The sequence below is a fragment of the Syngnathus leptorhynchus genome, chromosome 7, assembly GCF_054491065.1.
Source record: "Syngnathus leptorhynchus isolate UIUO chromosome 7, UIUO_Slep, whole genome shotgun sequence".
Lineage (NCBI taxonomy): Eukaryota > Metazoa > Chordata > Actinopteri > Syngnathiformes > Syngnathidae > Syngnathus > Syngnathus leptorhynchus.
In genome coordinates, this window is record NC_141201.1 from 7,465,934 (window position 1) to 7,493,106 (window position 27,173).

Sequence of the window (27,173 nt, forward strand, 5' to 3'; positions counted from 1 at the left end):
GAAACACGTACTAAACAGCACAGACAATGAATACAATCGATACATCACAAGTGAAATGGCTTTACGGTAAGCACAGCAGAATGGCTTGGTTTGTTTTTCTTGTGCACTACCCTACAACAGCATTATTAGGATAAGTGAAAATCTGTTTTGCACATTGGTTACATAATTAAATCACCAGTCTGCATATATATATATATATATATATATATATATATATATATATATATATATATATATATATATATATATATATATATATATATATATATATATATATATATATATATATATATATATATATATATATATATATATATATATATATATATATATATATATATATATATATATATATATATTGGAATGAAAAAAAAAGGAATAACAGTTCCCTCCAAAGATCCATTCTCTGGCTGTGGTGAAGCACTGCCCCACTTATCATTGATAATAGTCAACATAAAATGGCTTCATTTATTTTACCATCACAAGAATAATTTCAGAGCTGATTTGTGTAAGTAACGCTACACAATACGAATAGATGTAGCCGGCCAAATTATATCCCAAGAGAGGATTACTTATTTATCATCCATTCATTTTCCAAGTCTCTTGTCACAGGTGAGCTGGAGCCTATTCCAGCTGACGTTGACCGAGTACAGACAGTAATGGTAATACATCCTCGACAGGTCGCTATGGTACCTAGGTTTTTGTTGTCATTTTTTCATACTGTTAAAAAAAAAATAAACTTGGCATTTTTTTCTATAAATATTTTATAGTTGAACAATTACATCCATCTATCCACCCTTCCATCCCCCCACACATCCACCCTTCCATCCCCCCACACATCCCTCCATCCCTCCCTCCCTCCATCCCTCCATCCATCCACCCCACCCCACCCCACCCCACCATCCATCCATCCATCCATCCATCCATCCATCCATCCATCCATCCATCCATCCATCCATCCATCCCATCCATCCCATCCATCGCAAATAAAAACTGCATTTTTATTACTATTACTTAAGTACTAAATTTTTACCAGAGTATTTCTTTGAACACAGTGATCTGTCCTTAAGTGTGTGATTATCTTTGGTTCTTGTCTTTGCAAACCCCTATGACGGGGTTTTGTGCAATCCTTCCTTTCCTTCCTTTTCAGCCGGAATCCTCCCGTCTGTTCTCCACTGTCACCTTGGGGGTCTCATCCGGACTCTCCCCACTGCCGCTGTCCGACTCCTCCTCCTCGATGGCCAAGCGCGTGTCCGCAGAGGAGCACAGAGAGCTGACACTGCTTTGCTCCGTGCAGAGCGTGCACGCGAGCGGAGAGGGCAGCGCGCTCTCATGGCGAAGATGTCCGAAGAGGTTGCCGTGGTTACCAGAGAACGGCAAAGCCAGGTTCAACGAGCGCGCTCCCGTGGCGGCCTCCCCTGGGAAGCAGAGGCTGTGTTTCTTGGGAAGTGTGCCCCACTCCCGCTTCTCCTCCTCGTGCACGAGGCGTGTGAAGATGTTGGTCCTCCTCTTCTCCTTCCTCTTGGAGTGGAAGTAGCCCAGCATGATTCCACAGAGGAAGACTCCGTAGAAAGAGATGACGATTAAAATGTACAAGTAGGCAGTCCCGCTGCTTTGCCCCGTCTGTGCGTGTGTGGAAGACTGGGTGGAGTTCTCCAGGTGCTCCATCTTGTCTCAGAACCCTAAGTTGGTAAACTAAAGAGAAAATTAAATCCATTCATAAATATTCAGTAATACTGTCATTCAAAGACTTTTGGAATTGATTATAATACTGTCAATTTATTCAATGGATTGATAACTTTTTTTATAGTGTGTGTTTGTCACACTCCTGCATGCCATTTTTACAATTCTATATGCAGTATAAAGTACATAAAGAAAAAGAGCACCATCTGGTGGATAATGCATCATTTTATCTATTAATGACCTGTCTCGTGCACATACCTATTTCATTTATACTGTTTATCACCATTTTAAATACATTTTTCAGTTTCATTTGCTCATTAAGTATTGGATGAAATAAAACAGCTGTCAATACAGATTAAAAATAATTTTCATACAAACTAATATCAATGATCTTTAAACACAGTAAATGTTAACTCACCAGAGGTCAAATCTCATGAGCTTTTAATGACCAGCGTGTAACTTCTTGGAGCTCTTCCTGGAGTTTGGCAGATGTTCTCCGCGGATTTAATTATTTATACAGTCACCACCCCCAACCCCAACTGTGAGTCACGTGTAAGGGGCTGACTGTTTAACAAAGCTTGTGTCTGTGCCTGTGGAAATCTTAACAAAACACAGAAAAACTTCCCAAGTCCCTAGAATGAACATTCATCATCGACAACTTCTATGAGACAATTATGTTTTCAGAATCATGGTCACATCAAGCTGCATGAGGGTCAAACGTATTAGAACAGTGATGGGCAACTTAAATGCTGGAGTCACATAATTTTTTTTATCAATACTACTGGGGGCCATATAGGACACACTTCCTAAACTGATACTTTGGTTATTTATATCTAAAATAGCATTTTCATCAGAGATCTGAGAATCCATCCAACCATCCATCTGTCCATCCTTTCATACCAGAGATATGAGAGAGCAGCTATGGTTAACATAGCATTGCCAATCAATACTTTTATTTTTTTCTCATTGATATATATTTTAAGCAGTTTAAAATGATTTTAATTCCCACTATAGAGTAATGTTTTTCCACAAATTTACCATTCAAGGATGGAACAAAACTTTCAATTTCTTCATTCTTTCCACCACCTGAAAGATTCCAGTGACATACCAACTAGGTTCTCAAATTACACTTGAAGCCCACAGTCAGATTCCTTTTTATTTCTTTTAAATTTTTACAATGAAAAAAAAGAAATTGTAAAATAAATACAGGTCATTCTTGCAAGCCACGTCGCCATTTACAATGGCACATTGTGATAATAAAACTCTGTAATTTTAAGTCATTACATTTTATTTCACCCTGGAAAACACCTACAAAGAAATAAAACCCCACCAAAGGTTATAAATGTTTATCGCGGTCCTTACATGTACTGATTAAGTTTAATTCTCAGACCTCTCAGACTGTCCTCATATCTTAGATGCACTGGAGTTATTTCCCTCGAAAATCATGTTGGCTAAAGTGTTCATTCCTGGTGTTTAAAGAATTTTGTGCCTTTCTTGGCTAGGAATTAGTCATGCTCATGTTTGCACCATTGATCAAAATGACGCTGCTTACAGAATACTGGGAAATACATAAATAAATGAAGTCTGGAGTGTGTGTTCAGAACATTGGAAAGTACACTTCGTATAGTTGAGCAGACTAAACAGTCCATTTTTTCCGCCATTAATATAATCAATCCCATTAGGTGCAAACCAGTGCACTTCATAAAACATCCATAACATTATGCTAGAAAAACATCTTAAAAATACTCAATTCAAATGTGCAATTATTCTGTGCTTTTGGAATCAACATGCTAATCATGCTCGACAAAAACTACCACAATCCATTTGTAACTTAGGAAATTAATTTTCAGGCCAACAGGACAAAAGACCGAAGTGTCTCCTGACCTGCAGGATGAACAAAATGATAACCTTGAGATTAAAACAAATTAAAAATGAACAAACAAATCTGCGACAAAAACGTGTGCAATCAAATGCAACAGAACACATCTTGCTGAGAAACTCAAGCGAGTTCAACAGACAACAAGATCTTAGCACACAGCAGTCTGTTTCACAACTCCCATCTGAAACAATAAAACACTAGACACAAAGGTCATACACGTGGGACAATGGAGGATAAGGCAGAAGCATACAAATCGTTTGCACTTCCTGGTAACTATGTCTACAGTAGTCAATCATGCCGCTTTAGTTCAGCTATAAATTCAAGTAGGAGGTGGGTAAAAGTCAAAAGCTATAAACAACCCACCTAATTAGGGAATTTTGTAGATTTCTGCTTTGTGCATAGACTGTCACTTCCCATTGTACATCCTTGCAATCTCGTTCGAGTAATGTTTTTCCAGCTCCTTTCGCTTGAGCTTGAATGCATCAGTCACTAGTCCCATCTCAGGAGTCCACATGTCTGGGCTCAGGTAGATCTTGCGAGGAATCTCAAAGCGCTCGAGTTGGGCTGAATGAAGACAATAATATATCATGACCTTGGGAGAAAAACTGACTTTTCTGGGTCTTGAGTCTTCCTACCTGCTAGAGCGGCCTCTGTGATGGTCTTGAGCACCAGCTCTTCCATCACCTTGTTGTTACAAAGCTCTTCCCATGAACCATTGATGCCATATTGGTCAGCCAGAGCTTGCAACTGCTTCTGATTTGGGACCATGAAGGCTATCGCGTATGTCTGATCACTGCAGCAGGAGAACAAGTCAAAGACGTTCCTTCATTCATTCATCGCATTGCAGCTCACCTTTTGGCATAGGCACAGATGTTGTCAACCAGAGCGCAATTCTTCAATATGGCTTCCACTTTTCCCAGGGAAACGTATTCTCCCGCCTGCAGCTTCACAAGATCTTTTTTACGATCTGGAATGACAGGTAAAATGGTTTTGGAGAATTCAGTATACAAGGACATTGGCGTGTACATTTTCACGTGCAAAATACCCATTATTACTTTATTAATCCTTATCAAATTTTCGAACCCACTTTTTTTTTTCCTTTTAGCTCACCAATGATCTTGAGACATCCGTCTTCATGAAACTCTCCAATGTCTCCAGTGCAGAACCATCGCTGGCCATTCTCATCCACAAAGAAGTCACTTTGTTCTCCTCGATTCTTAAAGTATCCCATTGTTACGTTGGGTCCACCAATTATAATTTCTCCTCGTGGGTATGGCTTGTCATTGTGTAGGTAGCCCCCTGAGATGAAAATATAGAAATTCATGACTGTCTTTGCGAATGAAATACATAAATGCTGACAAAAAATGCAAAATCCTGCTTCTAAAACAAGTGAGCCATAGACGGAGCTTTATTTTAAATTTTACATCAATATTTAGCAAGATGATACCTTGGTATAAAATGTGTTCAATGTCCCAGTATCAAAATTTAGCGAGATGATACCTTGTATAAAATGTGTTCAATTTCCACATTAATTAAAAAAATATGCTTCAGGAATTTTATTTACAAGGTAAGAACTCAATTTATCCTTGAGGCCCACACGGTTGGGTGCGACATGGCTCTAGCAAGTTGTACAGAGATCCTGTACAAAAAAATAAAATAAAAGTAATCAAGGATGGCCTACTGGCACAAAATAAGATGAAGGTCTTTTTGATCAGTCTGTTCAAAGGTAAGTTTTTGTGCAACTCTCAAGGATTTTTTGTTGTGGTTGTTTGACCCACAAAGCATTTGACTTTGGAAGCTTCCGCTTTATTGCTATGTAGACATTTTGGTAACTTTTGACCACTATTTGCGTGTGAGATTGAAATAAAGGACAGCGACACTGTGTACGTGCATTTTGGCGGGGCCGGGGTTGGCATTTTCTGACCCAAATAGCCTCACTCACCCTCTACCCAGTCTTTGAGTTTGATCTCACAGCACACAAGCGGCCCTCCCACTCGCCCAGAGCTGTAATCCCAAACTGAAAAAGATAAGATACACACATGTAGACACGAAAAGGAAGTGCACTCGCACGAGCAACAAGTTTCAATACCACAATGTGATGACCCCCCCCCCCGACCTTATGGCAGCCCCAGCCCAGAGAAATGTCCAAACCAGTGGGGTGCATGCAGGCTGTGGTTAATTTTCAAACTAAGTTGGTAAGAAAGACATTCCAAAAAGTTGTGAGTCAAAACATATTGATAGACTTAAGTAATATGTGTCACTGCAGTGTCATCTGGGGACATTTAAAATGTTTCATTAGTCATGTATTTTGCAATTGTGTCCTATAAACCGAGAAATATTTCCCGTATTTTGCATGAATGGTTGATTTGAGATGAATTGACTTACCCTCGCTAACGGTCCCAGCTCCACAAGTCTCTGTCAGACCGTATCCCTGACCCACAGAGCAGCAGAAACACACATTCATGAAGCGTTGGGTGGCAGCGGACAGAGGGGCTCCACCTGAAAATAACACTCGTACACGTCCTCCGAGAAGTGCACGAACTTTTCTGAAGACCAATCTGGATAGGCACATAGAGAAAACTGTTAACATTGATTTAAAAATGTATCTTAGTATGTAGCGTTGACACTGAAATGGATTGTGATGCTTCTTATAAGGTAAAATCTTATGACAGTGGAGTTCTAAAATCACTGCCCACAACCAGTGGTCAATGTGAGCCTTACTATATTTGTGGAGGCTGAATTTTTGACATGGCTCTCATAGTATTTGATCCAAAAAATATAATCCTAAAATGAGTAAAAGACGTGCTTCAGAAGAAACTCATACATACGTGTCACACAGAGGTGTGCTGTAACCTTTGCTGAGCTGATCCAATTTGTAGTAGTAGGCAAGAGTGAAGAGTGTTTGCTGCACAAAGTTCATCTCCTCAACCTTGGCCATCACATTCTTATAAATGCGATCCATGATCTCCTGTCATCAAGTGGTGTAGGGATGGAGTTTAGACAAGGACAGTAAGAGATGTGATGAGTGCTTATGACCATGAGTTAGTGTGAGAACAAGACAGAAAAGAACATTACAAAAAAAAAAAAATACAGCTGGCTATTACAGGGTTGGGCAAATAGTGGCCTATGGTAAAAAAAACAACATTAGGGCCAAAAACTTTGGATGGGAATTTACAAACCAATTTTCTTAACTACACTCACGGCTTGACAGTTGTAAATTCTTTTATTTGCTCATTTCTTTGTATATTGGAGGTTTTTCAGTGTGATTTGAAGAATTTTTGTGTCAACAAAAAAAATCCAGTGCTTTTCAATGGGTCTCAATTATACATAGATTTATATTTATATCTACACTGAAAAAGTTTTAAGTTGTAAAATCAGCACCCAACCCAAGATGGCAGTCACAACTTAGTAGCACTGGGTCTTATACTGCACAACAATACTAGAATGACTAGATAACAATACTAGATTTTCTGCAGATTTGGATTGACACTTAGGACAAACATATCACCTGAATGAAATAAAAACATGAGTGAGTTGATGCACAAAATGAGTCCTTGCAATAAACATTGGTTTGATATTCAACATTTTGCGCCACCTTTCCTAAGTCATAAATCTAATGGATTTGCACTGGGTGAAAAAAGTAATCACATTATGTGGTGATTTTTTTCATGTTCAAGACCTATGTTGTTGAAGGCTGGATGTTTTCTTCAAACGTGACTATTTTGTCCATATTTAAAATTGCATTTTTGTCATTCATCACATTAGTAAAGATGTGGCCCTATGTGCTGAAAAATTGAGCCCCCATCAAGTTGCCCATCCCAGGATTAGTATCTCATGTTTGCGTGCAAAGCAATGGCAATGGGAGGGGAAGTGTGCACAAGCCCGATGTCATATCACAGCAAACAATTTTCTATGAGTCTTTGTGATGATGCGTGTGAGCGAGTGTGCATTTCGTGGGGATGACCACACGGGGCTTTCTCACGTTCTGTTCACAGCTGTGAATGGTTCCAGAGACTGAGGGCCTCTGCCCTTTGCTCTGCGACCACTGGGAGATGGGTGGGGTGGGGGGGGGGGTTGTTGTGTATATGAGTGTGCTGAGGCAGAAAGAATACAGTGGGGAAAAACATGTCGCCTGGAACTTGCCTGTGTGTAGAAACGCTATTGATATTCCCCATCCAGCCTCAAATCCGTTTCCTTAATGGTTATTACTGTTTGGGATTATGCAAGAGCTGGAGCCTACCCCAGCTGGAAAAAGCTCTACTACACTACACACAGATTGAGAATGTGGCAATATTTCTTCTTTACATGACATCCAACAAGATGTTGCGCACTTACAGGGACAGCTGCCATTATAGTGGGCTTCAGGATGGTGATATCCCCTTTGGTGCCTTTCTTGATCTTAGTTGACTGTGAGTATAAGATTAAAGTTAGAGGAGACATTTGCAGTTTCACAAGTGACAAAGTGTTGTGACAAGTGATACCTGGTCAGACAGAGTCTGAGGTGAAGAATAGCCAATCCTACAACCGTGGGTAATACACACGAGCTCGGCACTCAGCTCCAGTACGTGAGCCAGGGGAAGGTAGCCAATGTAAGTGTCTTTCTCGCTGTAACCAGAACAATATTTAGCTCAAGTTATTCAATTACCGTATTTTCCAGACTATAAGTCGCAGTATTTTTCATAGTTTGGCCGTTGATGCGACTTGACACAGAGGACAACGATTTTGGTGGATTTAATAATTTGCAAAGACACGGACGGTTCAATAAACTTGTTATTTATATTATAGGTATTTGATATATAGTTTATAGTTATCTCGGCCTGTGGAATAATCGGAACAATTGTCTTAAATGATACTCATGGCCAATGGCACTAAGACTGTGCACTTCAGGTTAGGTATCTGACAGTACTGAACCCAAACATAAGAGTCGATAAAAACTGCGCACCCCAGGTTAGGTATCCGTTCAGCCAATCCAGTGGTGGCAGCCATAATGTTGCTATGGGAGATCATGGCACCTTTGGGAATACCAGTGGATCCACTTGTGTACATGATGACTGCAATGTCAGAAGCTGTAGGCTGATTTTGCCCACAATTTGCTGAAATGAAAACAAACAACACTATATATTCAAAGGAACGTTGGAAAAGTTGGTTATGTTAGTCACAGAAACTAATCAGTAGTTAGACTTTACACTCCGTGCATGCAGAACATCATTAAGAGATTCTTCATTCTTTTGACATGGTGATACCAAGTGAGTCTCTAATAAACCTCGTCTTGAGATGTATTTTCATTGTAACATGGTGTGTGAACAGTTTTAAAAAAATTAACACCTTGGTCAGATCCCTCTAGTCAGTTGAACTAGATTAGGTTAAGGTTTTCTTGAATTTGAGATGTTATTTTAACAAAGGAAGCTAATAACATGCCTTTACAGTTCCCATTTTACTGTTGTCAAACATGCCGGATCAATTACACAATCAATAAGAAACTATTGATGGCGTGCACTTTCCCCAAAGGCACGGATGACTCAGATGTGCTACAAAGTAGAAAATGTGTCACTCTGGGATATGGAAAAGCCAAAAATCCCTCTGATTGAATGTCTCTAATTAGATGACAGTTTGATATACAAACCAAAATAATACATAAGCACAGCTGGCCATAAAAAAAAGCTTGATGAAAGACGGCGAGGTCCTCTCTTTTTCCTCACATGACATGTAGGCGTTAGTGCTCTAAATTTGATGTCATGTGAAGTGATCGGTTCCAGACTGTGTAAACAAAGCTGCCCTCCCATCCTGTGCTCCATCCACATTTTCTGATCCCAACCCCCCCTATTCTATATACTACATAAGAACAAGAGTGCAAATCCATTGGAATGTCTACAAAAAAAGAAGGCAAAGAGGATCTTTTTTTCTCCCCCCTTTAGCCATCTATATCGCTCTTAATCTCACACAGATGTGTCCACTTCCTAATTCACATGACCAACCATGTTGACATGTTGTTTGAAAGTATCAGTAAAGTATGTGTATGTGAGTAATGAAGAAATATATGCAATCCGTATGAGGGCTTTGACAGCAAACACTGAGAAACGTCAACTCAGCAACAGCAAAATTAACTAAAAGGTCCAAAAATGATATGTATGTGACTGAAATTACTTTCAATAAATAATTGGAGATAGAAGTTCAAGAAAGATGCCAGTGATTTAACTTAAGACATTAATGGGGAACTGACACTTACCATGACGATTTAGGTTATGAGAATGACACGTCCCAGATCATTAGGGTTACGCTTTTGTGTGGGATTATCATTTAGTGGAAACGTGACACAGATGCTCTTAAGTCACTGGCTGACACTTTATTGCAATTCTGCCAATTCCCACGTATCCGTTTTTGGGCTGCCGTTGATATTACAAAATGGTCAAGTTGACTACTTACCATTTTTTGCTTTGTCGCCCAGCTTCAGCACATCGGCCATGTTGTGGACGCTAATGCCATTGCGATACCCTGCCGATGTGGTCGGAGTGTTGTCCACTACTATGATACACCGCAGCTTTGGAACTTTAACTAGAATAGCCTGTCACACAAGGATATGTTTATATTGTAGTCTGAATTGAATTCGGCGAGTAATGCATGAGATGTTCATGTAAATATCCAGATAAATGGGGGAAATCATTTTGTTAGAGCGGTAACTTTTGTGGAGGGATTTTGCTTGTGTCCTGCATCACACTAATTCATTGCCAGAGTGATGTTGGTGATGTTTACTAACCTTGAGTCTGGTCTCCAGGAGCTCTCTGCTGGTGATGATGTGCGTGATTTCCGTCTCATTCAGTCCGTGAGCAATGGCTGGACCTCCCAGTGTTGAATAGAAAGTAACCACTGCAGAAAAAAAATAAAAAATAAAAAAAACATGGCATATAAGAACTTTTGTAATCAGCCTCCTGCAGCATTGCTCTTGCTCCCCTCTTTTTGGAGATTTCAATAATAAGCTAATTGAATGGTTTAGAATCAACTACTGTGTCATATTGTGTTGGGTGTAACTTAACAACTTCCTTATGTAGAATTTCAAAAGTTACTGATAACTTCTGTGCATCATGCACACAATTCTTTTTGGGATGCACAACATTGAAAAAAATGGTGATATGCAATGTGTTTTCAAATACAGTGATATCAATATAATTGCAATATTTAACATTCTCCTAAAGAAATGACATTATTATTATTATCTAATGAAAACATTATTTTTTTCATGCGGAAAAAGAAATATCTCAATATATTCTCAGCTAATGAATCGTAATTACTAAACTGTTCAACTATCGGATGGCGTACATTTAAGTTAGCATCTGACTGGTAAAATTCAGACACAAGCATAATATTCCATAAGAAACTTGAGCCTTCAATATATGCATATTGCAGGGGCCAATATCGAGAGATTGGTATTTCTTCAATATATTATGCAGTATAAAAACAGTCGATATGTACATGTAAATATATGCAACACATTAGAACACATCAGCCAGCTATTTTGTATATAAGCATATACGTTATTCATAGGGACAACAGAGAACCGCAAGACGACCCCGAAGCTGACACTGAGACGGGGCTTGGTGACATTGAAGTCTTGCGTCATGGAGCAACAGTTATACATCCTGCTGTGTGACATTGTGTATGAGGCCATGACACCTCCAGCCGTGAGATCGAGATTCAAAGCTGCGTGTGTGACTTTTCTTTCAGCTTCAATTCGATGCAACTTAAAAGTCGCCATTTCATCAACCTTTTAGATTTGGTCAAAAATAATGCAACATTATGAGAAAACAATGCTGCTACTTAATGTAGTTATCCTGCTTCACAAAGATAATACAGTACAAGCACATTTCTTTTCCATCACAAAAATCCACTCCATCGTGACGAGAGCACACACGCACACAAACACAGAGTCACACAGTGCGAGTTCACTGGGGGCCTTTGGCTGACTCCTTGATGGCTCTGTCAACATCAGATGCTCACGTAGACTCACTCACACTGACCATGACGCCATTAGCCTTCACTTGTTTGCCTCTCTTTCCTCCCTGCCGGTTCTTCCTCCCTCGCCCCCTCTCCAACCTTTAACTCCTCTCGACATGTTCACTTTCCAATGGGGTAGTGAAGTGTTTGTGTGTGTAAGTGAGAAATAAAGATGCTTTCTGGCTTGTGCTTGCGGCATATTTTCAGTGTGACAGTTTAATGGAGCATAAACTAAAGAGCACAGAAAAAAAAAGAAAGCTCCTTCAAAGAGAATTAAAAACAATGAGTCTAAAGTGTAGCTGGGAATACTTCCAATAAATAAAAACTATTTCCAACACAAAAGAGTAAAGATATGTTTAAAAATGTGTTCTCTGGGAATACTTCCAATAAATAGTAAAGATATGCTTAAAAATGTGTTCTGGAGATTAGGTTGAAACATTCACCAAGTCACACATTTCATCAAGCGTGACTGTGCATGTTGATGGTATCATCACACAATGGTATGTTTTCCATCTGACCATTGCTTAAGTGCAAGTGACATTAGTGTATGAAATAAAACAGCAGGTTTCCAACTTTCCATCACAAAAAAAGAAAGATTTATAGTGACCAACTGGGGAACACTGCTTACTTATATAATGGTGGAAGTTGGAACAAATTGACTTTATTCTGTCTTATCATTTTCTTGCATGCAGAAAATCACAATATGAACACACAAGCAAACACACACACACGCTAACATTTTCCCTTGAGAGTTTAAAGGGGACTCTTTGTAACAAATAAATACTATTTTAAGTTTGCAAGTGCTATGAAACACATGGGAACTGAACCAGCCCCTGCACCAAAGTCAGGCGGGTGAATCCCCATTATGAACTGACTTTGTATATTATATTAGATGCATGTTTTCATAAAATGCATTCATAAAACAATGATTATTTTTCCCAAAGAAAAAAATTCATTATTTTTCCTGCTTACATTCTACACGAGTTAAAATCTATTTTGTGGAGCATGTTAAGAGGGAAAATCCTTTAGAAACCACAGGGTGAGAACCCAATATCAAAGTACAGAACTGCATTTATGTAAAGCTATGTCATATTCATTTACTATCCAAATGCATTTTTATTCTAAGGGTAGGTGTATAATTCTAAGCATTTATAACTCCATTTTGAGAGCCGACTATAAATTTAGAGCTTGAAATAGAATGCTCCATAAATACTGACCTGATTTAAAATTTAATAAGGGGCAAACAGTATTCTTGTCTTCATGTTCACAGACAAGCAGTACGCTTCAAAAGTCGCGCAACCAGTCATCCAAAGTGACTGGTGTCCTTTTGCATGGTACAATTCACACAACTTACGTGGGAAATTCTGCATGAAACAGGCCAAGGCGGCAAGCATCCATTCAGCCCGTGTCTCACAGAATATGGCAATGTTGTGTTTAGGTTTCTGCCCCAGTGCTGCCAGACCACAGCCAAACTGGGTTGCTGCTGCAAGGGTCTCCTTATAGGACAGCCAGTGGTACTTCCCAAGAACAACCTACAGGAGCAAGATACCAAAAAAAACAACCACTATTTAATTTTATCAGTCACCACAGAACCCGCAGCGACAATTTAGTGGGTATGCTTGATTTTTCAGGCTCTACTTATCCTTTCATTCATCCATTTTCTGAACCAATTGATCCTTGTGAAATCCAAACACTGACATACAACATGTTGTTGAGCCAATAGTGGCCTCTAGAGGTTGATCAGGCGTAGTGCACATTAAGGACTAATGACTGCTGCAGTCTTCCATCAGTTACCAACTAAAACCTGTTAACTTAAAGCACATGTGTCAAACTCAAGGCCCAGGGGCCCGCCATATCATTTTATGTGGTCCGCGAAGACAAATTGTGCATCAAAGTCGTGTGTCATTACAAGTGCAGGCTGCTTACTATTTCTGTAATAAGTTGTATTCTTAAAGCAGGTAATCTTTACTCAAAATGATAAGTCACTGATCCAAAAGGTTTGGAGACAGTGTACATTTATAGAATAAAATAATAATTACAAAAATTATATTTTGTAACTTAGTAAACATAGTCTTTCACATTACATGTTCATAATTTCAAATAAGCAACTTCTTAGTTTATTAAATCACTTTGAAACTGTACTATACAACGACAGCAATATAGATACTCCATGTGGCTTTTTACCTTCTTGAACTGCTTTCCGTTGCTCTGCTCCTCATTTTCCTCACTGATCACCTCTCTTGTACCGAGACAATCTCCGTGGGGGAATCTCATGGCTGCAAATTCAAACATCTTGGGCAGGGTGTCGAGTCCTGGGTAAACCGATTTCACCAGTCCCTTGGTAGCTTTCACTGCTCGATAAGGTCCTTCATGTTGTCCCAGCACCGAATAAGCCTTAACTCTATTTGAACGTTCCTCCTCGGATCCATATTGGACCTCTTTAGCTCTTGAGACCAACGTAAAAATGTAGTAGGGAATGAACATGAGGAATGAGTAAATCGACACCGTAAGGTGGAAGACAAAGAGTAGCAAAGGGTTCAGATCTTCTTTTTGTTTCATCTTGATCCGGGTGTGTAGACGCTCAACTCAAGAGTAGATGAAGACCAATCCTAGAAAATACATGAAAATTAATTCATACCACATAAACAGCCAACCACCAAAAACAAGAGAAAATGATCCACTTGATATTTTACAGTTGCTTCCACCTCGGAACCATCATGAGGAATAAAGCGCATCATTGCTTCAAAAGAATACGCTGTAATAAAGACATGAAAGTGGTGACAAAATAAAGCTACGGTTAAAAAAAAGACATGAAAGAGATCAAGTTAGCAAATATATAATTGAGAGAGTAATAACCTCAGGACTCAGGAGTGTGGGCTCAAGATCAAGTTGGCAAATATAATTGAGAGAGTGCGAGAAGGTTGAAACAATTGCTATAAAATTCCTTTGTTAAGAAAACTGTGTATTTTCAATTTGTTTTCTACAACAAAAAAATACCCTGGCCGCAAATATGATGGTCTTTGGCTGTGTCCACTGTTCTGAACAGAGATGCGTGAACACCATACCTAAAGTAAACCATGGTGGTGGCAACATCTTTCCTTGAAGCTGTTTTTATTTAGCAGAAACTGGGGCCAAAGACAAGGTGGAATTATGAACAGTTCAAAATAGTAGTTGGTGTAAGCACAAAACCGACTTCAATTATAAAACTTCTAAATACGTTTATATTTAATGGTGGCAGGTGACTCCCAATTAATCTGAGTTTGAATGTGATTAGTCAATGGATTTCACGTTTATTTCAAAACATAACCACATATGAGTTGTAAGAGTGTGTGCACATTTGTCTAACCAGATTATTTCAGTTGTTTATCCTAACCTCCTCTCAAAAAGATTGAAAAACATATTCAATTGAGTTGTGCAGGTTTAAGATCACATAAATGGCGTCAACAGTTTTGAAATTCTTTACTGGATTTTTTTTTGTCCTGTATATTAAAAAAAAAAGGCATTTGAACAGGGGTTGAAGAGATTTGTATACAAAGTAAATGACAGAGAGAAGTTGTGATAAACTATGTTCTTATTGTAGCAATTACAAAGCTATGTAGGAGCCGGTAGCACAAGCGAACTGCATTATAGCCACTTTATCAACCAGAGTAGAAATGCGAAATATGCGGCTTGTTTAAGACAGACAAGCTGCTTGACTAAAGGTCAAAGCACGAAATTGCACCACAAGATTACATACGAAAGTTTGACCCTAATCTCTTGCCTTTCGTGAAAAATCCTCTGTGTACAAGATGTGTTCATTCAATGGCCTGCTTTATACATGCTCTTAATGGATTAATGAGAAATATTGTGACATAGTCTCAAAAAAGAGGGCTGTGTGCAAGCATGTGTGTTTGCGAGGGAACTGTTTCCTATTGTGTGAATCTGGTGTTTTGTGCATCATTGTCCCATTACCCATTCAGCAGATCTTGCAGAAATGTGAACATGGTGGCTATAGTGACGAAAAGACAATTTGAACACAAGAATCCCACCGGTTGGCAAGAGAGAGAATGTGTATTAGGCTCAATGAGTCCATGACAATGGTATAAACTAGCTTTAATTCTTATCTATCATGGAATAATGTGAGTGGATTTCATGCTGTATGTCAAACTGTCATGCTGAGTGAAGATTAATTACTTTGCTGTCAGTGAAACTGAAAATCCATCTGAAGGTTTCGAAGGTAATACGAGCTATTCGGTCCTTGTATGACCAATGCTGATTTGGCACACATTGGATTCTTGGATTCATTTTCAGTGAGGTTTGTAGTCCACCAAGGCTGCCCTGGAGGGTCACAGATTTTTTTTTCTTAATCTTTACAGACATAATTTCTAGACTCAGCTAAGGCTACTGCTGCGGCGTTCTAATTTGATGACTTTCAGTATTACATCTCTGCTTTTTGCTCTTTGGTATCATCGAGCTGCAAACTTCAACTGTGACTTGAGTGGTTCACATGAAGCCATGAGTTGGATGAGAATCAGCATCCCGAATCTGAGATTGTGGTCTTTAGTCAGAAAAGGGTGGGGTGCTCTCTCCAAGTCTGGGGTAAAATACTATCATGAGTTCAAAATTCTTGGGATTTTATTCACAAGTAAGGACTGAATGGATACCATAGATTGACATGCAGAGCAATTGATGCAGCACCTGCAAACAAGCAGCTTCGCTATCTGTCCCAATGTGTCTGTCGTGGTGAAGGAGTTCAACCAAAGATGTTACTGCACAGTGATCGTTAATCGTTGTTGCGTAGCGAAATCAAAATCCGAAGGTCGTACTAATTCATTGTCATAATAAGAGCACAAAGCAGAAGTGGTGCTAAAATGTCGCTATCTTGACCATGCATTGTTTAATGATGTGAAGTGAAAGTATCCCTTCATCTATGTCGTGTGCAAACGTTTCTTAATTAAAGACAGACACATAAACACATCCATACCAAGACCATAATACAGTGGAGCCTCGGTTTTCGACCACAATCCGTTCCAGAAGGCTGTTCGAGAAGTGAATCGTTCGAATTCCGAATTATGTTACAACCCTATTACAAATAATGGAATGAAATTAATCCGTTCCAAGCAACAACAACAACAACAACAACAAAAACGCCTTTTGTAGGGATTTTTTAATTTGCGCATTTTTGTCCGATCGCACAACTGTAGCGCAACGCCGAACGCGCAACCATAGCGCGTCGCCTACCGCGCAACTGCACCGTGCTGGTCGCATTATTGTGACAGAGCCGTTGCTGAAATTTAGAAAATAATTTTAAAGTCCTGATGTACTTTCCAAAATTTAAGTGGACCTCAGTCCTCAGGGAGCTTGATTTTGTCCGATCGCGCAACTGCAGCGCACCGCCGAACGCGCCGCGGTAGCGCGCCACCGACTGCGCAACTGCACCGCGCTGGTCGCATTATTGTGATAGAGCGGTCGCTAAAATTTTGAAAATATTTAAAATTCCTGATGTACTTTCCAAAATTTAAGTGGACCTCAGTGCGCAGGAAGTTTATTTTTGTCCGAACGCGCAACTGTAGCGCACGGCCGAACGCTCAACCGTAGCGCGTCACCGACCGGCGCAACTGCACCGCGCTGGTCGCATTATTGTGACAGAGCGGTCACTAAAATTTTGAAAATATTTTAAAAGTCCTGATGTACTTTCCAAAATTTAAGTGGACCTCAGTGTGCAGGGAGCTTAATTTGGTCCGATCGCGCAACCGCAGCGCGCCGGAGTCAGTTGGCCTGCGGGTCCTCTCGGCTCATCTCCCGAGGTTCGACAACCGAATTTTGTCCGACATCCGAAGCAGAAAAATCTCGAACTTTTTGTTCGAATACAGATTTGTTCGAGAACAGTGACGTTCGAAAACCAAGGCTCCACTGTACTACTGTACCGATGTTGTATGAGGACAGAAGTGAATTAAATGAGGACACCTGGAGAAGAGCAAAGAAAGTCCAACACTTGTCCTGTGTACTTTATTAGGAATCATTCTTAGTTGGTCTCAAGTGGTGTTTAGCCAACACACCAACTAGTGTAAAGACAGCTCATTTACCTGAATCAGTGACTAAGAAGCAATTATTTCTATTTTTAGGTTAAGACATGTTAGTGCTGAGTTATCACTCAGACACTTCAAATAGAAAGAAACAATGGCATTTTTGTTTGATTGAATGAAATCTAATGTGTAACAACCCATCATGCCGCAAAGCAGATTAGAAGCGTGTGTGTTTGCATTGGTGCATTCAAGCCACGCATTACTCATGCATGCAGTTGTTCATAGGGTAATAACAATTGCCCACCCCGTGCATTTCTTGTGCGCCCCCCATAAAGACTGCGGTCTGGTGATGGGTCTGCCTGCAGCCGATCGCTCATCTGCGGATAGATAAGCAACACCGGAAAAGGAAAACTCACCTTTTGAACGCTGGTTGCAGTTAACGCAGTCTTTCTCTTCCCGTCATACAGCCACACACATGCAATTATTTCACGTCGTTGAACGGCTAGAAAACGAGGGGAGGGAGAGCGACTTTTGACGTACTATGATTGGACTTGGAGAAGTGGCGCGTGTAGACTGAGGGCAGGGCTCGGCAGGCTGGATGAGAGGGAAGGAGGACTGGAGGAATCTATGGGTTACCCACGGTCATATAAGCCAACAGGTTTTTTTTTTTTAACCTGCATTCCATTTTCAAGTAATACAACTTATCTGTCATATATTGACCCAGTTTTGATCTTTGCAATGAAATGCAGGTTTAAGTGTACCACCTCAGTAGGTGCACGCAGTTATTTAGGCTTCAATTGACATTTACCAGCCACTTTGTCCTTTTTGTCCATTGTACACCCCGTACTTCGAAGCATCTAACTATTGTTGGATTTAATGCAGTGTAAAATTCTTTGAATTGTTTCACTTGACAACCATCAAATTTAACAAACGTCCGTTTGTTTCTATGGTTTGCACGTTTACCTCTTGTCGAACTGGAAATACTGGTTGAATTAAAAAAAAAAAAATGCGTGTGCAGTCAGGCACCTCTACAGGCAGCTAAAGCCGTCTGGTTGGGTCCTATAACTGGTGCTAAGCTAACCAGGAACCATGCCGACTGTCGGTGTCAAAAGAGATCTTCTTTTTAAAGCGTTGGGAAGAACCTATAGTAAGTAACACTCGTGTCCTAATCAAACTAAGAAAAACATTTATTTGACAGATTTTTCGATCCCTAAAACATCAGCACGAATATTTGCAGCCTTCGCTAGATGATTTGTATTCATCAAGATTGAATTAGCAAATTTACAATCTAAGAATATTTTACATGAAACGAATCTTCAAAACCAATGGGTCATTATTGATGGCCTACAGCCACGTTGTTTGACTACTTTGTTGTTGTTGTTGTTGTTGTTGTTGTTGTTTTTTGAGGATGTCAACGTCATTGCGTCATCCTCAGGCATTTGCGTTGCATGTCAAACTTGACACGTTGAACATGCTGTTTGGAAAAGTAAAAAGAAAGTTGAACGTGATGTTGTGTAAAGATTTCTTTTTAAAATAAAATAGCTGAAAATCGCAATGAGGTACATTGTGAACATTTGTTTTTCATGTTGATATTCACTCTAAAGAAAATGTACTGATTACCACCGTTTTAACATTGATGCCTGGCCTTCTCTTCTCTCAGCTGATGAGGAGTTCGACGAACTGTGTTTTGAATTTGGACTGGAGCTAGATGAAATCGTAAGTAGTTGATTTGCACTCACTTTTGTATAGACAGCCAAAAAATCAAATTATATTTATGGTTCCGATACTCAAGCAACAGTTTCCTGGAATCATCCAAAATCATGTTTGTTTGTAGCAATCATTTTAACCAAATGTACAGCTTTAAAATGTTTCACGTTGGCAAAGGTTGGTAGAGTTATTTGAATTGAACTCGGACATGTATCTAAAATGTGTTTCTGATTGTAATGCAGACCTCAGAAAAGGAGATAATTAGCCGTGAGCAGGGTGATGTCAAGGCAGCAGGAGCGTCTGATGTTATCCTTTACAAGATCGATGTACCAGCAAACCGCTATGACCTTCTATGTTTGGAAGGTTTGGTTCGTGGGCTGCAGGTCTTCAAGAACAAGTAAGATTTTGTCCTGCAGAATTATCATGTGGATGAAATTTATTTTATTTTCTTGTATACAAGTCAAACGTTGTTTTTCCAGTGCACCACAGATTTTTTTTTTTTTGTCCAGGATGGAAGCTCCTCGGTACAAACGTGTCAGCCCTATCAGTGGGAAGCCTCAGAAGCTCATTATCACCAAGGAGGTGGGTTGCAATACTCCATAATTTTTATACAAACAATGATTCAAATAGCTTTTCACGGGGTCCTAAATTGCATGTTATTGTCATGTGCAGACAGCAGCAGTGCGTCCCCATGCTGTGGCAGCAGTTTTGAGGAACATCACATTCACGCAGGAGCGCTATGATAGTTTCATTGAGCTTCAGGAGAAACTCCACCAGAACATCTGCAGGTGAGGTGGGCTGTGACTTCCCTGCCTATTTCCCAATAGGGCAGAAAAGCAGTCTAGTCTAGTCTGACGTGACTAGTCGATCATGGCAACCCCACCACCATTAAAACAATAATAAAGTCTGCATTACAGAATTACACTGATGCTTTGAATGTTTTTACAAAATAATTAATGCCATATTTTAGTATACCATGGCACAAATGAAACCTTCTAACATTCCTTGTGTAGAAAGAGGAGCCTTGTGGCGATTGGGACTCATGACCTGAACACCATCTCAGGTCCGTTCACATACACAGCTAAACCGCCCGGAGACATCAGCTTCAAGCCCCTCAATCAGACCAAAGAATACACTGCCACTCAACTCATGAGCCTTTACAAGGTTAATTAGCTGCTTAAGCATGTCGTCTACCCCCCCCCCCCCCCCCTTGCTTTGTTGAACTACTTTTTGTCCTCTTTTTGTCTTAGACCGACAGCCACTTGAGACATTACCTTCATATAATTGAAGACATGCCCGTGTACCCCATCATTTATGACAGCAATGGTATTGTCTTGTCGATGCCTCCCATCATCAATGGTGAGTATTTAACATTTGCTACTACTTTGATTTTCTACAAATTTCAAGCATGAAAAGTATGCCAGTAAAATCTGAATCTGATTGCAAATGTCCTACAAAAAACATGCATCTCTACCGGAATTGCCACAAATTCGACTTATTACATAACTAGATTCACTGGTTTATCTCGTATGTCCTGTTCAGCATCTACACGACACCTTGTAACGCACAGTTTTAATTAAAAACACACCTTCGCTATTCCTTTTGTGTTTGAGATGAGCAAAGACACAATCTGCTCGAAAGCCCAAAGCATGTGGTGAAATTCAGCAAGTATGAATTGTGCTGATTTTAAAGTGTATACATTACATTTATCATAAATGTGTGGGTGTGATTTGTGAGAATATTGATTTCCCTTGCCACTCTCCAGAATACCTGCTCTATATATTATCTATATTTGCTGCCAATAACATTGGACTATTTTCATAAAATAAGATGCTGTAAAACAATTTTTTTGTTTGTTTTATTGCTTGGCGCCGCAATGTGGAAGAGTTTTAATTGGACAACAATGAAATGCATTTATTCGTTTAGCTTGAATTTGTAATTTGCCTTTGGTTTTGCAGGGGATCATTCCAAAATTACTTTAAAGACAAAGAATGTCTTTGTGGAGTGCACAGCCACGGACCTGACCAAGGTATAACTGAGTCCCCAAATAAATGTTGGTGTTCATGCAGCATTGTCACAACAATTACAATTTGCCTCTTTTCCAGGCAAAGATTGTGTTGGACATGATGGTGACCATGTTCAGCGAATATTGCTCACAGCCTTTTACGTAAGTTACAAGTGAATCATCTTGGGAAATTGAAACATGTTATTTAGTGATAGAGCTGAAAAGGTAAAATCCTAATTATTCAGTCATTCATTAACCTCTACGCTCTCTTTAATGATGTCTCTGCAGCTGCATCATGAAATCTCTTTAATTTCTAATCTGTCTTGTGCTCTTTCAGTGTTGAAGAGGTTGAAGTGGTGAACGCTGATGGCACGACCAGCATATATCCAGTACTGAACTCATTACAGTTATCCTCCATGGACGCATTACATGCAGCTCCCCTCTAAATTGTCTGTTTTGTTTTAGGAACTGGCTTATAGGAAGGAGAAGCTCTCCTCCAAATTTGTCAATCATAAAGTTGGCATCAAGTAAGATATTCAGTCATGTTCACAAAAAAAATATATATTTTTTTTGCTTTGTTTTTTTGTTTATCAATTCAACGTTCCAATATGGGTCAATCTGATTGGCGACTTTTCATTTATTTTGCTTTTTCTTAAAAGTGAGTCAACGGAGAAGATCGCCCAGCTGCTAACTCGGATGTGCCTACGCTCTCAGGCAACTGGTATCGATGACGAAATAGAAGTTGAGATCCCACCCACTCGCTCAGATGTCATCCATGCGTGTGATATCATGGAGGATGCAGCTATGGCTTTTGGCTTCAACAACATCACCCGCACAACACCACGGACTTACACCATAGCCAACCAGGTGAGCATGTTCACTGTATGTTTACGCTAACAAGTGTAATAGTAATACTACCAAATATTTGTTTTCTTCTCCGTGTGATAATAGTTTCCACTGAATAAACTGACAGAGCTGTTAAGACACGACCTTGCAGCTGCTGGTTTCACAGAAGCCCTCAACTTTGCTTTGGTAAAAACACAAAACAATTCAGAAGCATCTTTCCCCTCAATTAAAAAAAAAAAAAGAGTAACATATTCTCTCAAATTCTCCTGTAGTGCTCCAAAGAAGATATTGCGGAGAAGCTAGGTAAGAAGATCACAGAGAGCAGGGCAGTTCACATCTCTAATCCCAAGACTGCAGAATTCCAGGTGATCAACATTTGGGTGATATTTTATCCACAAGAGGGCTCTCGCTCACTTTTGAAAAACTTCCAGCCCTTTTCTCAACCACAATATACTGCTGTTCCACCAGGTGGCGCGTACCACCCTGCTGCCAGGCTTGTTGAAAACAATTGCAGCCAACAAGAAGATGCCTCTGCCCCTCAAGCTGTTTGAGATATCTGACGTGGTGTTGAAGGATGACACCAAAGGTAGGCGTCTCAGAGTGTGAAATTATTAACATAGTCATGCGAACCAACTGCCCATGTGACGGAGAAAATTTGCAAAACAGTGTTAGTCTACAAACACCATAAAATGCATCCAAACCAGTAATGGTTGAATTTATCATTATTATTATGATCATTATTGACTAATAATGAAAAACAAGTGGTACTATTACCTTTCAGTAGTGTGTCCAGCTCACAGGGTGCGTGCGTACAGGATTTTCCCTGCTCCAATAAGTCGGCAGTAAACCTTGGAAGTCATTTTATTCTCGTGTGCTCCATGTAAGTTTGATGTTTGTTGCCAGAGCCACATATTGCTGACAATGCATTTTCCCAGCCATTGCAAATATGGTTTTAAGTTGAATAATTATAAAAGGCAGAACATATTTTGTTGATCAATTCCTGTGGTCGACTTAGCCGAGTTAGCCACCACCACTAAGTAAAATCATACAATACATGCAAGCCTTTTCATAATGTAAAGAGGAATACTATTAGAGCAATTTGAGATTGTATAGATTGTACAGGAGGTACCCAGCTAATAAAATTAGGTGGCAGTTGCACGAAGGAACACAGCTATTGACGAGGCAAAAAAAAAAGGCTTCTTCCTTGAAGCTAAGAATAATAGAATAGGGAAAATGTACAAATAAATGTATTTTTATATGACAGTATATAGGTATATTTAAACTTCTTGGCTATCCTATAAACCAGATGTTGGGGCAAGGAACAGCCGACATATTTGTGCTGTGTACTACAACAAAAGTCCAGGCTTCGAAGTGATCCACGGCCTGCTGGACCGTACCATGCAACTGCTGGCGGTGAAAGCTGCCAGGGGAGACGGCTACCACATCCAAGCTGCAGACGGTAAGGACCTCTGTCTTCCGCACACATTTAAAAAAAAAAGAACCCTTTTAATTGAACACTCTAAATTATTCGTAGGGAAGTAATTCGTAGGCATATAAAATGGATAGATGGCTTATGAATTGTATAAATTTCATATTCAATTGGGAAAATTAAAACCATGGTCTTGATTGAGGCTTCCTGATCTTGTAGAAAATAAGACATGTTCTGCCTTTCAGTCTTAAGCATATGCACAGCTAATCCGAACATATTTATATCCAGTACATTTAGTTTGGGCATCCCTTTCCTTGTTCCTTGCTTCAACACATAGCTCCTCCCAGCCATTTATTGTGGCTCCCCTTGACAAGCGTGCTCCAAGGGCACACTACAGGATATCCGCACAACAAATCAATTGGGCTCAGGTATCGAGCCGAGGGAAAGGTAGACAGAATTCAAGGAAAAGCGGCATGCACGAGGAAAAAAACAGAAAGGGTACTGTCGGGTGACTGAAGGTGCTATCAAGAATGGTCCAGAGTGAATGTAAAAATGTACAAATCAATTGGGCTCAGGTATCGAGCCGAGAGAAAGGTAGACAGAATTCAAGGAAAAGCAGCGTGCACGAGGGAAAAAAAACAGAAGGGGGACTGAAGGTGCTGTCAAGAGTGAATGTAAAAAATCTCAAGAGTGTAGAAAATATGGTAGTCACATACTCTGCTGCAGTGTCAAGCAGCAACATTGACATGACGCATGCTTACAGTCCATCAAAGTTGCCAAGATGCTCTTTGACCTTGTCACCTTGTGCACGAATCTGTCTGTAGAAGAAGTGGATAGTTGGTCTGGTTAGCTTTAAAACGAAAGTCTGCCCATCGGAAATGTTCCAAAGCATTTTCTACTGTTACCTTTGCTTCCATCTTAACACACTCCGACATGTGATCTAACACTAAATGTAAACGTTTTGATAAATAAACATATTTGGTTATCTTTTTGCAAATATATACTGCAAGCAATGGACTCCGGAAAGCCATTATCAGCCCTTGGTAGAATGCCATGTCTCTTGTGCGTGGGGATGTTGTCATAGCAACCCCTGTATCTTGTGAAATCCAGCACAAATCTCTGATTGCTTGGTCACTCTTTTGAAACACGTTGAGCCAATTGTTGGTCTTACTGTTAACGAAAGATAGCATTGGCACAAATAGGATTGTACCTTCAGATTTGATTTACAAAAAGAAATCTTTGTGAGAGTGACAAGGTATGTAATCCAATTCTGGTTCCATGGCCCCAGAGGTATTTGCCATAGAGCAATGAGCTGTGACATTATTTTAATAGCTTGCTGCTCAGTGATGTCGAACAAAAGACATCTACTGTACTACCCAGCCCGCCAAAGCTCTGCAGATCTAATCACCAAATAACTGCAAGGGATTCCCCTGCGCTTAGGCTTAAGCTTTGGTTTTAAAACAGGTTAATGGAGAACTGAGCAGTAAAAAAAAAAGAATGTGGGGAGATTGTTGACTGATGAGGGAAAATAAAGCTCGCATGAGTAGAGTTTATCTTTCTGAAATAATATGAGATGTCATGTGTCAAGTTGATTGTAAATGATAGAATAACACTACATATATGTAATGGCAGCATTATTGCTCACTTGAGAATCTGTTCTGTTACCTTACCCAGTTAAGTCAAGGTTATTGGTGTCTTTATTTCGAGTTGAATAAGAGTCACAGTGTATTCACTAGTGCAGCTTTGAACTACCAATACACCTGTAGCCTGGAATAGCAACTCTTCTCTTGCCTCTTGAAATGATGAATCAGCAAAGCTCTACGAATATGGCTCAGGCGCATTCTCTTTTGTGACAAAATAATGCAACATCCTCGTTTGTGTGGGTGAATGAAATACAGTTTAAAAAAAAATGCTTTGCAAACTAGGGCTGTGCCACTTCATGCCAATATAATGGTTTCTATCACATCGAGCAAGTCTGGAACAATACCTCCCGCTACACTGGTCACACTGCCAATATTCAAATAAAACTACAGAGCGATTACTCTCTCGTTTCAGATTCCACTTTTTTCCCCGGGCGCTGCGCAGAGATCTTTGTCCATGGAAAAAGCGTTGGACATCTCGGGGTCCTCCACCCACAAGTCATTAACAACTTTGAGCTGACGATGCCCTGTTCCGCCTTTGAGATGGACATCGAGCCTTTCCTGTGAATTCCTCTTTTTCTGCACTTATCTTATAAAATAGCATAATGTGATGCCATTTCGTAAGTAGCAGAAATACATTTGACAGTATGCCAATGAATGAGGACAATAAAAGAACCAGCAGCAGTGTTGAGCCATTTTGTTTTATATATATCTATAATATTGAGCAAGTTTACGTTCACTTAAATTCACTTTATCGTGTGTGTGTGTGTGTGTGTGTTTGTGTCAGCCTTACATGTGTGTTCTTTTCCACTGATTGTATGCGCCTCTATTCTATGCTCATCCTGTTGCTTTTGGTTTTTCTAGCGGCCACACGGCTGAAACAAACCTCACGCATGAGGTTCCTCTGCAGGAAGCTATCAAACACAAGTTCCCAGCTGAAGTGAAAACCCCTCAAGGTGCCACCTCCTCCAAAACTGTTTTTGGAGACTTAAGCACACCCAAGGCTCTCAAAGCTCTCAATGATTTCCTGGTAGACAAAAGCTACATTGGAGGCTATGTAGCATCTCAAGCTGACGTGGCCGTCTTTAAAGCCGTCGTCTCTACTCCCTCACCGACATTGTGTCATCTCCTGCGCTGGTACAACCACATCAAATTCCTCTACAGGGAAAGAGCTGACCTCCTTGTCGTCAATAAGCAGTTTATGCTGCCTGAGACTCCTCCCACATCTACCAACAGCGAAGAAGACGTCGACCTCTTCGGCTCAGACGATGAAAGTGACAGCACGGAGGCAGCAAAAATGAAAGCGCAACGGCTCGCAGAGTATACAGCCAAGAAATCCAAGAAACCAGCAGTCATCGCCAAATCCTCCATTCTTCTTGAAGTCAAACCCTGGGATGATGAGACAGACATGGTCAAGATGGAGGAGTGCGTCCGTAGTGTCAGCATGGACGGGCTGTTGTGGGGGCAGTCCAAGTTGGTCCCGGTGGGTTATGGAATCAAGAAGCTTCAAATAGGATGTGTGGTGGAGGATGATAAAGTGGGCACGGATCAGCTGGAGGAAGCAATCACTGCATTCGAGGAATATGTTCAGTCTGTGGACGTGGCTGTCTTTAACAAGATCTGAATGATATAGATGCTTGGCTACACTTAGAGTTCACACAGATAAAAACAAGGATGTAGAAGAACCAGCTTCTCAGGGTGCGGTCACACTTGGCCGGTTTGTTTCAGTCCAGTGTAGTTGCTTCCCGATGTGCAAGTCCACCTTTGAGCGATCTCAGTCTGCTTGTTTGGTTCAAATCAGTTGAGCCTATCATGTTTTTATTTTTATAAAAACCTCATCATGACACCTCAGCTGGTGAAAGATTTTCTGCTTTGTGCATATTACACATCCAAATTACAAGTGTCAGCACATCCTTAACTATTTGTGTCCCAATGTTCAAGATTCCCTATCTGAAAGCCAATAAAGCTCTTTTAACTCTAGGCAGAAGTT

General features: G+C 40.1%; 3 protein-coding genes across 4 annotated transcripts; 1 reads left to right on the top strand and 2 right to left on the bottom strand.

Moving 5' to 3' along the window:
- Positions 1-942: 942 nt before the first annotated feature.
- kcne4 (potassium voltage-gated channel, Isk-related family, member 4) lies at positions 943-2,672 on the bottom strand. Its single transcript, XM_085915709.1, has 2 exons — positions 2,102-2,672; positions 943-1,695 (listed from the first exon to the last, which is right to left on the bottom strand). Exon 2 carries the CDS (start codon positions 1,666-1,668, stop codon positions 1,147-1,149), a length of 522 nt encoding a protein of 173 aa, XP_085771835.1. The 5' UTR covers positions 1,669-1,695; positions 2,102-2,672; the 3' UTR covers positions 943-1,146.
- A 153-nt stretch (positions 2,673-2,825) lies between these two features.
- Positions 2,826-18,119, bottom strand: acsl3a (acyl-CoA synthetase long chain family member 3a). Of its 2 annotated transcripts, none has more exons than XM_085915705.1 (15): positions 17,973-18,119; positions 13,736-14,160; positions 12,906-13,083; positions 10,317-10,426; positions 9,986-10,124; positions 8,505-8,655; positions 8,044-8,167; positions 7,898-7,969; positions 6,391-6,530; positions 5,948-6,120; positions 5,505-5,579; positions 4,673-4,861; positions 4,415-4,529; positions 4,198-4,355; positions 2,826-4,126 (listed from the first exon to the last, which is right to left on the bottom strand). In XM_085915705.1, exons 2-15 carry the CDS (start codon positions 14,108-14,110, stop codon positions 3,969-3,971), a joined length of 2,157 nt encoding a protein of 718 aa, XP_085771831.1. In that variant the 5' UTR covers positions 14,111-14,160; positions 17,973-18,119; the 3' UTR covers positions 2,826-3,968. The 2 variants fall into 2 exon arrangements, with proteins under 2 accessions (XP_085771831.1, XP_085771832.1); XM_085915706.1 differs by having other exon boundaries at positions 17,861-17,999.
- A 385-nt stretch (positions 18,120-18,504) lies between these two features.
- Positions 18,505-27,163, top strand: farsb (phenylalanyl-tRNA synthetase subunit beta). The gene is made up of 18 exons (XM_085915704.1): positions 18,505-18,703; positions 19,217-19,272; positions 19,506-19,660; positions 19,773-19,845; positions 19,936-20,051; positions 20,277-20,427; positions 20,514-20,622; positions 21,222-21,292; positions 21,369-21,430; positions 21,606-21,657; positions 21,734-21,795; positions 21,928-22,135; positions 22,220-22,300; positions 22,387-22,479; positions 22,583-22,700; positions 23,421-23,573; positions 25,599-25,746; positions 26,048-27,163. Exons 1-18 carry the CDS (start codon positions 18,646-18,648, stop codon positions 26,805-26,807), a joined length of 2,526 nt encoding a protein of 841 aa, XP_085771830.1. The 5' UTR covers positions 18,505-18,645; the 3' UTR covers positions 26,808-27,163.
- The last annotated feature ends 10 nt before the right edge of the window (positions 27,164-27,173 follow it).

Excerpts from the sequence above, each read along its gene's own strand:
- kcne4 (XM_085915709.1), bottom strand. The coding sequence starts at position 1,668 with ATGGAGCACCTGGAGAACTCCACCCAGTCTTCCACACACGCACAGACG.
- farsb (XM_085915704.1), top strand. The coding sequence starts at position 18,646 with ATGCCGACTGTCGGTGTCAAAAGAGATCTTCTTTTTAAAGCGTTGGGA. Across the intron at positions 19,273-19,505 it reads GACTGGAGCTAGATGAAATC|ACCTCAGAAAAGGAGATAAT; the intron begins GTAAGTAGTTGA and ends ATTGTAATGCAG. Across the intron at positions 22,480-22,582 it reads CCAAGACTGCAGAATTCCAG|GTGGCGCGTACCACCCTGCT; the intron begins GTGATCAACATT and ends CTGTTCCACCAG.
- acsl3a (XM_085915705.1), bottom strand. The coding sequence starts at position 14,110 with ATGAAACAAAAAGAAGATCTGAACCCTTTGCTACTCTTTGTCTTCCAC. Across the intron at positions 13,084-13,735 it reads ACGGAAAGCAGTTCAAGAAG|GTTGTTCTTGGGAAGTACCA; the intron begins GTAAAAAGCCAC and ends TTGCTCCTGTAG. Across the intron at positions 4,356-4,414 it reads ATCTGTGCCTATGCCAAAAG|TGATCAGACATACGCGATAG; the intron begins GTGAGCTGCAAT and ends CTCCTGCTGCAG.